This window comes from Ruditapes philippinarum, unplaced genomic scaffold (genome assembly GCF_026571515.1).
Source record: "Ruditapes philippinarum isolate M1 unplaced genomic scaffold, ASM2657151v2 ctg6247_1_1_1_1, whole genome shotgun sequence".
Classification (NCBI taxonomy): domain Eukaryota; kingdom Metazoa; phylum Mollusca; class Bivalvia; order Venerida; family Veneridae; genus Ruditapes; species Ruditapes philippinarum.
The window spans coordinates 85,905-100,465 of record NW_026858760.1 but is presented as its reverse complement, the minus strand read 5'-3'; the positions used below and the strand labels follow the sequence as shown (position 1 = coordinate 100,465).

Below are 14,561 nucleotides of genomic sequence, written 5' to 3'. Positions count from 1 at the left end.
GTTGTGATTAATGCTTCTGAGGGATCACTTTCTTTTCAGATTTTTATACTTCACAACAGCAGGGTCAAGTGCGATGTGGCATCTGTATAAAGCTAGCCCCGCTTTATTCACTTGCATAGTGTTATATTGTTTCTGTCCTTCGGTTCATTGATGCACAGCATATTAAGTGTTGAGATTGAGTATCGCTAAGCCGAGTCGGGCTTATATGAGGCATGTTTGCCACTTATATTCATCACTATCCATTACAGATTCTAATCAACCAAGTCCTGCAATTACGTATTTGTGTGATTAATGCCCCGAGGATTTTTTGTTTCCAGATCGAACTTGGTAATAATAGTTTATACTGGTTATGTTTTGAATACAAAGAAAAGAAACATTATTTACTCTAGAAGATTTAGTACTTTATATCCTAGTATCATTTTCTTTAATTGAATGATCATAGTGTTAATTTACATTTGGGTTACATTTATTTCCGTTGGGTTATATACATTCGTACTCAATATATAACATACTAAAGACTTCTAAAATTGCACTCCTAAAATAGAACTTGTATTTCTGCATAACCTTTACTCTTCAAATCAATACTTTTAATTAACAAGTTCATATAACTTGATTGTGAGAGACAGTTACATTAATATAATCGACAGCACATTTACTAAAAAAAATATTTTATGAAACCAAAATTAACGTCTCTTTGGGTACGAACAATTTGGTAACAAATATTGTAATACCGGCGACTTTCTTTTTGCAAAGTATAGAAAAAAATACTGTTATTATTATGTCAATGGAACAATTTGGTTTCGTTTAACATGTTAAATCAATTGTTCATGTTTATTTTATTTTGAATGTGTAACGACCTGTTATTTGTAATTTTAGTGCATGGAAATTTCTCGGTCGCAAATTTTGTGACCTTTTGACCCAAAACAATAAGTACAAATGAATCTTACGGTATCAAAGTGTTTTCACTGTGTGAAATGTTTGTTAAGGAAATCAGAATGTTTCAGAACAAGAAGAAACATTACTAATTTATACAGTGTTAGTCATTTTGGAACTTTGAAAAGTAAAAGTGAGTGGATTGAGCCAGTTGGTAAAAGAACTGGCATTCTTGTTTATAATTCATTAACAAAGGAAATGATATCTCCAAAGGCAATGTCTTATACATGTGTAGAGTGCAGCGCATGTAATGTTGGAGGTCATTAAATGCATTCTCCCCAGTCCATTCCTCCCTGACATTTCCTCTCTGACTGTTATCCCCCTATTTTAGGGGAGAACTGTCAGCATGTGCAGATTGTTCCTCCCCATTTTTATGCTAACTTAAGGGTGAGCAAAAAGTTGCCGCTTTGTCTGTTCATCCATCTGTGTGTCCCTCCGTCGCTGTTCTTGTTCAAGACATAACTCTGAAACAACGAGTTATCAACATGAAACTTTGTAGGTACATGTAGATAGATCTTATTGGGTAGATGTGCAGTGCACAAGAACTGTAACTCTGTCTTGCCTAATTTTAGAGTTGTTGCCCTTTGTTGATTTTATGCCATTTATCATTTATCATTTTTAATGTAAAATTTCAAAGTTACTTCTAATTGAAAAGTGGCAGTAATTTTCTGAATACATTATACTTACTTGATTACTTGATTTTTACCATACAGTACAGTACAATATTCAAGGGCTTAAATTGAAATTGGTCCATCTCTATATAGAAATAGAAGCAGATAGACCAGTTTCACTCTTAACCTTGTAATAACTGAAAGTCGCTGACAAAATATAGAAGTTACAACAAAAGTCTACATATTTTCTGATCTGTTGTGAAATTATTAAACTCATGAATTAAAATGTATTGTTTTAAATAATTTCAGGTACATTTGTGGACCGACAGTTTATGATGCCTCTCATATTGGGCATGCCAGCAACTATGTACGCTATGATATCATAAGAAGAATTCTGACAAATTTCTGTGATATAAATGTGATCTATCTAATGGGAATCACTGATATTGATGATAAGATTATCAACAAAGCAAACTTTGAGTTATCATATGCATGCTGTTTAAATATGATTATTAATCATGCATCACCATGAGAACTAGGGTTGTTAAATAAACATATTTTATTTCAGCTTGATGCAAACCAAAATTCTTCAAATCATAATATTCACTTTCGAGTCGGTTTCCTGAACCAAACCATACTGTCATTTGAAGAAAATGTCGTAGACCTCAATTGGGCGTGAACCATATCCCTGGGTGAGAGGCAGACCTCCCTCTTAAACTACGGTGTTTTTAACAAATTCTAGAACAGCTTATATGATTTAAGCTGATAGAAGAGTGTTCAAGGACTTTCGATACCATTGTGCTCTCTACTTATGTCGTCTGTGTTCTTTGTCTATTACATTTTGCTTGGTATCTCTCCCTAAAACCAATGCACCAATAGGGTGAACCTATATAAGGATGATCCTTAAAATACCTTTTTAAAAATTGCTTATTTGTTCCCATGATCACTGAACAAGAGGACTAACAGCTAAAATAGAAAACACCTTAAGACATATATCCCCTCCTTAACTTTAGGTGGTTATTTGATGAACTATACAGGAATTATCGATAGTATCCTTTACAAAAAATTGTTTAATAGTTTTGGGCCATTTGCCTATTTATACCAATGATTTCATAATGATACCATATACTGAGAAGAGCGATTAAAGACCATGGTCCTCTTGTTAAATACATAATAAAGGTAAATTGTTTACATGTATACCAAAATTAAGTGGGGCTACTTTATATTGCTTAATTCCAATGTCTTTATGAGCATTGTTGACTGTTCTTTCTTGTGGTACCGTATATTACACTTAAACCCTTTCAAGCTTTTGCAATGACAATTAAGGCCCTAGTATACCACCATTATAATGCCAGACCATCGTGCTTATCTGTGAAATTAAAACCATGTTACTGGAAGATGATCATTTACAGAATTATTGAATTATGTAAAATATTTCAGTTGGATCAAGAGTTTACAGCTATTACGTCCCACTCATGAGCCTGTCATTTCTTCCAAGAATGTCTAAGCACTGATGATAATGCAAGCCTACGCCACATCTAGAGGACAGATTATTAAGAGCGATATAGCATTTTAGATTCTTATAAAGAAAGGAATGCTTACAAAGCTGACTGCATGCTTAGGATATAGGTCTGTAAAGTAAAGATAATTAAAATAACCCGTTAATTAAAGCAATTATAAATGATGTTTGTCGCCCATAAGTTTATCTCTAGTGGCAAGGGGTAAATAAACCAAACACATTAAAACGCACACCTGACATATATTATCATTGGTCTTTAACATATCTTTTTACAAATATTATATGGTTCAGTATATTCGTTGTAATGTTTCATACATATAATCTGATCTAAGCATGAGATATTAAACAACAGTGCACGGCTTCTTTATGACCCCGACAACATTTTAAAATCAAGATCACACCTAGAGAAAAGTGTTCTTTAAACCAAAGCTATGGCTTTTGGACTAAAAATGGCTATCAACAAAACGTTTATGCGCTGAATTAAAATTATATGTAAAGTAATTGGCAATGCATGAAATAATTTCTAACTAGTATGTATATGATAAATATACTTTTAACCTATAAATTATGTATTTCATCTATTTGTTATCTGGATCATAACCAAAAGCTGATTGCTATTTAGTGCTGTCTTTTCATCTTAATTACTCATTAAACATTTATGTGCATTATATGATTAAAATTCCTTCAAGTTATTATAATTTTTCATTTATCTATAATTTACTCATATTAATATTTATCTATAATTTACTCATATCAATATTTTACCTTTTGCCTGCTAGCCCAATGGATTCTTCCCATGCTACAAGTGCAGACCAAGATTAGCCGGCACATTCAAGCTGTCTTATCATGGTCTGCACTGTTCAATTTTCAGTCATTTAATATTTTGAAATGTTCCCTAAAAATTAGAAATGGTTATGTCCTGATTAAAAGATGGACAAGTCAATTTAAGATACTTAGTTTGGTACACAAAAAAACGTAAGTGTTAAAACTCTTCAAATTTTCTTTAAAAAAATAAGAATAAAGTATATTACTTGTGCGAAAACTTTCTGTCTTCATGTTTATATCACTTACAGATAGTGTATATTTGACTGTAGAGACTTTGGCAACCTACAACAATTTGTCCCGCCTCTTCTGAGAAAAAGGGGACCAGGATCTGTCACGTTATTCAAAGTTAATTTCTTTCTCAGTTTATAAAATGTTTAAAATTTACAAATATTTGTTCTTGTCAGTTGTTGTTAATCAATCTGCATATTCATTTTGAATAATTTAAAACAAATATCACACATTTGAAAAAAGCCCAAGCAATTGTATTGTTCGCCTTCCAGCGATCTTCTTATGCTTGTTTAGCTAGCTAAGGTAGGTAGTATATATATCTTTTTATTTCAAATTTTTTGGTGCCCCCACTTCAGCTGGCGCGCCATTTAGATTTACCCTTGTCCGTCCAGTCGTCCGATCCGTTCATATCGTCAGCACCCTATACTCAAAATATTTTACACCTACGAAGTCACATTTATTGAAAACTTTACAGGAATGCTGATCAGCCATCGTATAAGTTGTGCACCTTGTGCTTTTCGTCTGGATATTTTACGTAATCGATGTTATTGCTCCTTCATTTAGTACAAATTTTTGCACATTTCAACTATGTGTCGATGTAACTCAAAAACGTACTTCTGACTCTAGATTCATGAAACTCTTACAGAATGTTGTCAGCATGTTTGCTTGGCACTGGTATTTCCTCGATCTTTTTAGTATTTCAGAGTTATTGCCCATTGACCTACGTAAATTTTGCAATTCGCCAATTACTCCAAAAGGTATTTGACCTATCATTAAACGCTCAGCATATTTAGATTTGCACCTGGGGTTTCGCTTGTGATTTATCAGTATTTGTAGCAGTTTTATTCCCTACTTTAGTTAAAAAATTGACGACAGTGCGCAGGGTGGGCACCCGTGTCCTATGGAACATTTAAGTTTCTATCAATAATAATATAAAATTCAAAAGCTATTGTCCATGGCTTGGCATTGGTTTTTTAAAGTCTTGAAACCAAAGTTTTAGTTTATCTTCACATAAAACATCATGTGTTTTCATTGACAGAACATGCTTACACGTTTATGTAAAATAAAAGTAATTTTTTGTTTTGTAATAAAATTGTTTGGGTAGTTGTGCTCTTTGTGGGTAGGTAGCTGGAGTGGAAAGAAACAATACGTGTATTTTATTTAAGGCCTAAAGGTTGATACAAGATGTTACAATCTCTCTTTTAAGACGTTTTAATCTTGTTTATTATGCTATCGTTTTATATATTTGTAAGTCAACACAATGAATAGATAGATATTGTAGTTACATGCATATTTTTCCTTTAGTCAAAAGAAGTGCGCTTGATTTTGCATTGTGGAAAAGTTCAAAACCTGGAGAGCCATTTTGGTCATCACCCTGGGGTCCCGGCAGACCTGGTTGGCATATAGAGTGTTCTGCCATGGCAAGGTAAAATGTATATGTTATACATATAAAATGCAGTTAGGTTTTTACTAGTATCAAGCAAGGGAGATGATTCATGTATTTAACTCCAAACACAAGAGTTACTGTTACTCATTGTCATTAGTCATGTCCTTGCAATAATGTTTATTTGTAGACAGAACCAGATTGTCATGTACGTTTGTAAATATATTTCATTTAAAACCAGAAGACAACTGCTAGGTTTTACATTATTACCTTATTTCACAGAATAGGGAGAGCTATTGTACTCTCCCAAGCATTGGTCTGGTGCCATTTAATTTTAATTTAGTGCAAGATCTCAAAAAACAGAAGGAAAAGGTCGAAACTTTACTAACTTTTTGAGGCAAAAAGGGGTCATTTACGGGGCCCAAAAGTAAAGGATTTTTACAAATTTTAACCCCTTTTTAAACTTAAAAATTCTACTTATCCCGCTTTTTGTTTTTTCCTTTTAAATTTAAAAAAAACCCAGCAAGAACTGACCCCAGTTGTTACTTCATGTTGCATGCCCCTATACACAAACCCCCTTGGTCAGTTAGTCTGCCATGTCTTTTTTCCCCCGGGTCAAAAGGGCTAAATAAAGGGCTAGGGGTTTATTTTCTAGATTGGGGGATCAGGTGTACACAAAAATTGTGCCAAACAGCCCGCAAAAAAAATTGCCATTTTCCCCCCCAGTCTACCAAAAACAGTAACTAGACCAACTTGTTTTTCCATTTCCTTGCTTTTAAACAAATTCAGGTATCGAACATGCTGTCCTATTAACAGCTTTTGTCACAGTTATTATGCTAGTTTGTTCTTTTGGTATTACTGGTTATTGATTTCTTGGTGTATGATTGTGTTACGTCGTTCGATTTGGCAGCGTGTTAGAAAACATTCTGGAGGATCAGATCTGATGTTCCCTCATCATGAAAATGAACTGGCCCAGTCATGTTCATTCCATGATGTAGGACAGTGGGCCAACTACTGGATGCATACAGGTAATGTTTAATAACTTAGATAACCATAGTCACAGATTTTTTTGTATTGACATTAAATTCCTTATCGTAACTGAAATAAGTTCATCAAAATTATTTATTGTAACAGGTATAAGTTCATTTGTTTATTTGTTCATTTATTCATTAAATCTTCTGGCAGCAACATATTCTAACCATGGGACCAATACAGACCAAGACCTTCTGGCACATCAATGCCCTCTTATCATGGTCTGCACTTTTCACAGTTCAGTCAGCAAATATTTTGAAACTTTCCCTAAAAGTGATTAATTGTTCCATCCAGTGGAAAAGATATTTAGCGTGATAAGGCTTTAAGAAATTTATATTTATATTGAAAATTTAAGTAATGCAAAAAAAGTCATATTCATCATCGGCTGTAGATGAGATACAAATGACATTCTTTCAGCTGAGATATTGGTGTCATAATGTTTTACTTCACTTTTGTTCCAGCATTGTTCGTTTCTTTTTACAGGACATCTTCATCTGCAATATGACCCAGAAAAAATGTCCAAGTCTCTGAAGAATGTTATACCAACCTCTGATCTTCTGGAGAAATATTCTGCCAACCAGTTTAGAATGTTCTGTATGCTGACACATTATAGAAATAGTAAGTTTATTAAAGTTAGATGCTCAGTTTCTAACTCAGGTTACTAATTTAGAACAACTTGTGCTGTTAACTGGATTCTTAAAAAGTTGATTTAAAAAGTTGTCTTCTCAGCTCTGTAAAATAAATTTAAGGGCACTTTAGGTGGGTGTCTTCAATTCAATCAGTGCTGGGATGTCGGGTTTTTTAATTTTTTAACCCTTTAATTTCTCCCTTTTAAGGAAAAACTTTTTTTAAAATTAGAGTTTTTGGGGTTTCTGTAACTTTAATTTTGGAAAATTGGGAATTGGTTATTTTTGCAGCTTTATACTTGTGTTAATTGCATAGAGTTCTATTACTCTGATAAGATTTTGATATTAAGTGACTATTATGCCCATCCAAGTGTAATTGGTTAGTGTACAAGTAAAAGTCAAAATACATTTACGTTTTTGTTAGCTCGACTATTCGAAGAATATGAGAGCTATTGTAGTCGCCCCGGCGTCGGCATCAGCGTCCGCGTCGGCGTCTGCGTTGGTTAAAGTTTTTTGTAAAGTCAAATCTCTCAATTATTGCTTTGAGATATTCAATTGAAACTTACAATACTTATTTATAGTAACAAGGTACATCAGATTGACAAGTTGGATAACTCTGCCTACAATATTGACAGAATTATGCCCTTTTTAACTTAGAAATTTTGGTTAAAGTTTTTTGTAAAGTCAATATCTCAATTATTTCTTGAGATATTCAAATTGAAACTATACAATACTTATTTATAGTAACAAGGTACATCAGATTGACAAGTTGGATAACTCTGCCTACAATATTGACAGAATTATGCCCCTTTTTAACTTAGAAATTTTGGTTAAAGTTTTTTTTGTAAAGTCAAATATCTCAATTATTGCTTGAGATATTCAATTGAAATTTAAAATACTTTTTTATAGTAACAATGTACATCAGTTTGCAAAATTGCATAATTCTGCTGCAATATTTGCAGAACTATTTGCCCTTAAATTTGAAAACTTAGAAAATTTTGGTTAAAGGTTAAAGGTCTTCAAAGATATTTACTTGAAACTTTACACATGTACTTAGGGTCATAATTTTGAGGGTCATAATTGTATTGTCACTGACCAAGTTCCATAACTATCCTGCATTAAGGCTGATTCATATCCCCTTTTCTACTTAGTCTCTTGGTTAATGTTTACATGCAAGTTTTACATATCTCAATAACTATTAAAAGATATTTATTTAAAACTTCACATATGCATTTAGGGTCATAATTGTAGGTCACTGACAAAGATCCATAATTCTATCTTGCATTTAGGCTGATTTTCCTCCCCTTTTTCAACTTAGAAATTCATGGTAAAGTTCTGCTTGTAAGCTGTTATCTCTATAATTACTGAGGGTTTGTGCCTTTTTTGGGACAATTATATGCATTCATAATAATAAGCAGTGATTTACTTGATAAAACATCTTAATTACAAGCCTTTGTACCTTTTCTGTCAATTTTATGTATTCATAGGTAATTAGTATTATTATACTCAATAAAACACCCTTGTGACATTACCTTCCGAAATAGTCAAGCCAATACTGTATAATTTAGACTGTCTCTAAGGCCTATAACATGAATTTATAAAACAAAATTAGCCCTTTTGTGAACTTAGAAAATTTAACATTATCAAAGCTCTAAATTTTACGTTATCAAGGCTCTTTTACTATCAAGCACTTAGAATAGTCGAGCGTGCTGTCCTACTGACAGCTCTTGTTACATTATTGTATTCAATCTTATATTCTGCTTTGAATAAAACATCAGTAACCCTCATGACCCAGGAATTATTTTATAAATATTGGTACATGTGTAATATTCAATTGTTAAAAAGAGAGAAAAAATCTTTTTATATTTAAGGCTCATTTTTGTATTTTATCCAAACATTTGTAATAATCTTTTATTAATTTTTTTTATTAAACATTAAAATAGTCAACTTTCGAAATATATTGCTAAAAAGGAAAGTAAAATGTTAACATATTACATAACTTGTAATAGTATCCTATAGCAAAATGTTGAGACTGTTGCAACAAGTTTGAGAAATTATTAACAGTTGTTTTACAAAAGGTTTTTCATTCTCCTAGATTGATTAAGTTTAGTGACTTACTAATGAGATATTCCTTTATTTTAATTTTTATACAGCTATAGAATTTACTGACTTAAAGATGGAGAAGGCTATCAAACTGGACAACAAGATAGGTAATTTTCTACAGCTGAGTGATGCCTATGTGAAAGGACAATTAACAGGTGGCTTTATACCAGAGGCTGAAACTATGCAAAAGTAAGGATGTAGAATTTGTGTGGATGTTTAAAAATCAATGTTTCAATCAAGTTGTTTTCTAAATTTTTATGATATGAATGTTTGTTAACACCTGTTTTGGTCTAGTTAAAGTAATATTTACTCTTTGAACTTGAGTTAAAGGTTCAAATCCTTACACTGCCGGAAATGAAAATGGCTCACCTATGCCTGCAATACAGAGCCAGGCCAGCCTGTACATCCATGCAGTCTGACCATGCTCTATACTGGTAGTAGCTCAATTTTTCAAGGTTCACATTCTCTACAATCCTTACAAAACCTTATCGATCGCATTTGTCATTTGTGTGACAGCTCTTGTTTACTATCTGTATACTAAGTCATAGTAAAACATAACTTTCAAATTTTAGTACAAATATTGATGATGGCATGAATCTCTTGATAATATCTTAAAATCACATCATATTAAAGAAAGCTACTTGTTTCCAGATTGGAAGAGACGGATGCTAAAATTCAGGCATTTCTAAAAGATGATTTCAACACTCATGCAGCAATGTCAGCACTTTTTGATCTCATATCAAATATAACAATAGGTTTAAGTCAGGTAAGATTATTTCATAATTCAGAGTTCCAGCAACATGGATATTTTATGTATGGATGGCAACAAGTTTGCTTATTGAAGGTTTGTGATTAATCATAGAGATCTGTAAATCAATATTGCAGTCTGTTTTCATACTAAGTATGTTATCTCTTATTTTTTAAATTAATTGAGAAAGTAATGAACTTATGAACATCACTGCAACTGGTAGGCAAAATAATATGTACTAATATAACTGTCATGAATTTTGACAAAAATATGCCCTTTTTTCAACTTTTCATTTAAATGTTTTCATACCAACTGATATTTGCTCATCACCATTTAAAGGTATTACTTTGAAGTCTCAAAATCTAGTTCATTTTTGTTCATTCCATACCTGCCAGTAGTTAAGAGCAATGAATTTGTGTCATTTGCCCTGATCACTGTTGGTTGGAAACCCATCAGTGACCTTGGAATCTTTCATGAGGAATGGAGCTATCCAGATGATTAACAGAAGGCCAGTGGTGCTGCTCAGTTAAGAAGAAATGCAGAAAGGAGTGATATCAGATGACAGCCAATAAAATGTACTCTAAGGAAAAATGAGGCTGTGTGACCCTTTTTCAACCTTTTGAAGACTACTTTTAACTGGACTGACTTTTCCTATCAGTTTTCTGCCCCGCTCAGATCACAAAATGCCACATGGTATAGGCACAGTGTTATATATATTACAGAAAGATGTTGAGTGTAGAAGTCCAGGGACAGTAGCGGCTGTACAAGTCTATGTAAAAAGGGTGTGTAAAAAACTAGGCTTCCATAAGAAAGGCTGGAAGGTAAGATAGTTTTACCTTTTTTAATGCTATATTTAAAACTTAAAAATCTAATTTTGGTATTTAAACTTCAGAGAAAAATAATGTATTAGTTAAATGATATTATTTGGTCTAATTGATGATCATTTATCATACAACAGGCCCAGATTGTAAAGTCTGGAGAATGTAAGATAAACAGACAAAAGTTAAAAAGTAAAAAGACCTTACTTCTAGTGGCATTTGACCTTTCATGTTGAGAGATAGGCAATTATTTGTATAAACATAGGTCTACAATGATACATTATCCATAAGGATCCATTAAGTTTTTGCTATATGACAGAAGTATAGAGAGTTGTTTAATTTAATATTTTAACAGTCTGGTAAGGGGCATTGGTGGCTTGAGTGGTTAAAGTAGTTTACTTCTAATCACTTCAGACTTGCCTCTCAACATTGTAGGTTCGAGCCATGCAAGCTTAGATTGTACATGTTAGAAGCTATCAAGCTAGCTGATGGTAAAAAGTCTGGTATAATATTTCATGTTTTACAGATGTCACAAGATCCTGACAATATGAAGTTAAAGGAAGTGCTAGACAATACAGTAAAATTCAGGTGGAATGTGAGACAATTTGCTCTACAAAATTCTATACCAGGAACAGGTACTTGTTTATATAATTAATAAAATTATATACTCGGATTATCCAATAATTACACTCTAAGTACCGGTACTGTTTGTTTTGGGACTGCTAAAAGCTCTACAAACTATTTTTAATATAATGTTAATAATTAAGTGTTTTCATAATGGCTTTGTTATTGGGCTGATGACTATCATATTAGCTTGAGGCTAATATGACAGTCTTAAGCCCAATAACAAGGCCATTATGAAAACACTTAATAATTGACAAATTTATTAATTAACTACACATAGTCTAAAAAAGTTAAATACTTAATGAACAAAAATAACTTGTCTGAAATTCTGTTGTTTTGAGGTATTGCAAGTTTTTAGAATGTCTCGGAAACCTACCTTGCATCAATTGAACAGAGTGACTCTTTTTCAATGAAATCAAGGTTAGATTGTAATAATTTCATATTATTTATTTCAGAATCTCTCTCAAAGAAAGAAAGGAAGAAGTTACATAGTGAATTTTTCTCTCCTCTTGTGACAAACTGTGATGAATTACGCTCAGAATTATCTCATTGTAAAATATTGGTAAAAGTAAGTATTCCGTTAATATTACAACACTAATTAACACTTACAAATGTAGTACACATCATATGGTGACTTTGCGGTCAGAAGAGAACCTCAGATGCCAATCTGAGGTCTATTATTTCAGACCCTAGTGGACATTAAAGTAGAACCAGTCACCTTTCATATACAGTGAGAGAAAAACTGATAAAAAAGGTTAAGTGCAAAATTATGACATGTATGCTACCAATTCTTGTTTCATTTTAGCTAGACTATTAAAAGAGTTATCAAGCTATCCTACTCATGTCTGGGTCTTGTGTTTTGGTAAAAGTTTTACATGCAACTTCTTGTACAACATTTATTACATCAAACACTGACGATATTTGCGTGTTACTTCACACACTTTCTTGAGATCATAATAGAAGATCACTGTGTTGGTGCGACATAAAACCCAACCAAACAATACAAAAAATTTGTATAATGATGATTATTATTATAATATTTCAGGACCACAAGACCTACTCATCCTGGGAATTTGTGAACGCAGGAACAATGTCAGATGAGTCACAATGGGAAGAACCTGAAGAACATCTAGAAACGTCCCAGCAAGATGATCAAAATGATAAACAATCTGATGATACTAGTGCTTCTCAAAACACTGACACAAGTCCTAGTGAACCGTCAGAAAAATCTCCTAGTTCTGATGAAAGAACTTGAACCAGTTAATTCTTTATAGTGATAATGAATCAGCATTCTCTACGTCTGCATTAAAAGTTGAATTTGATTCAACTGCTAACCTAATCAAGCTTGGATTTCTCCCTACAGTGAAAACAGGATGCCATTAATATTATTTTATTAAAAATGGTTTTAAATTTTTTTGGCTGAAATTTTTTATTTTTTTGTTTTAACCCAAATTAAAAATCTTTTTTTGCTCGGGCCCTATGAACTTTATTTTTGGTTTTTGAGGTTTTCTCCTTTTATAAAATTTTTTTTTTTCCTGCTTTTTTCATTTTAATTATACTTAAATTTAGAAAAAAGGTTTTATTGGAATTTTTTATTTGATTATAATTTTTGATTTTGATAAATACCCCTGTTTTAAAACAGAAATATGATTTTAATCATTTTTTCTAAAAATTTTTTTATATATCATGGGTGTTTTGTTTTTTGCTTTTTTTTTTAAGCTTGAAAATTTTTCTAAAGGGTTTTTAAAAGACTATTACAGAATTACTTTATGAATTTTTTCCTTTCAGGCGCTGGGTTGAAAAAACCTTACACTATTTGAAAACCAAAGGGTACTATCATAAGGGGTGTTAGCCGCAGCCCATGCAATAACTGAAATTTTAAAATTTTTAATTGGATCCCCCCAAAAATTGATAATTTAACAGTTTTTTAAAAAGGAAGGGGGCAAGCCCTTAAGAAAAACAGCAGGTTTAAACTCAAGGTTTTGAATATTTTTTATTTAAGTAGATTTAAAAAACCTATGATTTTTAATTTTTTCTAGATGTCAACAATAGGACATTAGGGAATTGGAGAAATTCTCTAAAAAACCCGCAACCTTATTGGCGTTAATACAGCTTTAACCAAAACATAAATTTATTATTTCTCAATAATATGAAAAACCCTCTCAAATAATTTTGTTTTTTAACTAACCTTTTAGCGACTATTTTTAAGATATTGTACACACCCAGGGGTCAAAAAACTGGTTTTAAGTTTTTTGAACAATTTGTATCTCCAAAAAGGGCTTTTTTTGAAACTTCACAACGTTTTTTTGAGTAGAATAAATCACGACTAAGGCCTATAACTCTTACATGGATTTTGTCAGAATTTTGACCCTCTTTGAACTTTTGAAATTTTACATTATCCAGGCTTTTGTTTTATTTTCAAGCACTAAGAATAATCTAGCACACTGTCCTGTCAACAGCTCTAGTTTTTTGGGTTTTTTATTAAATTTATATCTACATGTATAATAATTGATTGCAAACTAAAATTCATGACTTGAAGTAAAACACTAATATTACTAAAAATTATGTGGTGAAATTACAAGTAGCATTAATCTATAGATATTAAAGGAATGTGTTCTAATTATTGAATTTTTTTTACTTGTTTATTTTCTAACATTCTTGTTTATTGAGATTAAACATTAAACAAAGCAATGTATTCACTTTCTAAATTTAATTCTTAATGACTGTGCCTATTATGTAAGTAATACTAGTTATTTTTTAATTAGTTTATGAATATTCATTATAAAGATAGTGGTTATACATGTAGGTAAAAAAGTAAGTACAAAGTAGAAATAATATATATATCATACATGCCATAACGTCCCGGATGCCCGGGATTGTCCCGGAAATCGGATGTCTGTCCCGGAGATGTCCCGGGCATCGATTTGATCCCGGAAAAAAAATCATGATATTTTGCAAAATTTTCATAAATTTTCTTAAATCAAATCTCGCACATTTCACCTCTAGATCGTAAAACATAATCTGACCTGGTACACATAATACACAGGAACGTTGACACTTACAAGTTTACAATATACAGCCCCCCAATTATCGACTGTCGATTCCCCTCG

The 14,561-nt window shown here is 32.1% G+C and overlaps 1 protein-coding gene across 1 annotated transcript; it reads left to right on the top strand.

The window, feature by feature from the left end:
* Positions 1-687: 687 nt before the first annotated feature.
* LOC132754157 (probable cysteine--tRNA ligase, mitochondrial) lies at positions 688-12,859 on the top strand. The gene is made up of 11 exons (XM_060744752.1): positions 688-1,162; positions 1,853-2,041; positions 5,422-5,542; positions 6,317-6,528; positions 7,016-7,150; positions 9,312-9,450; positions 9,913-10,027; positions 10,732-10,830; positions 11,354-11,462; positions 11,907-12,019; positions 12,497-12,859. The coding sequence occupies exons 1-11, from the start codon at positions 937-939 to the stop codon at positions 12,704-12,706; spliced, it is 1,668 nt and encodes a 555-aa protein (XP_060600735.1). The 5' UTR covers positions 688-936; the 3' UTR covers positions 12,707-12,859.
* The last annotated feature ends 1,702 nt before the right edge of the window (positions 12,860-14,561 follow it).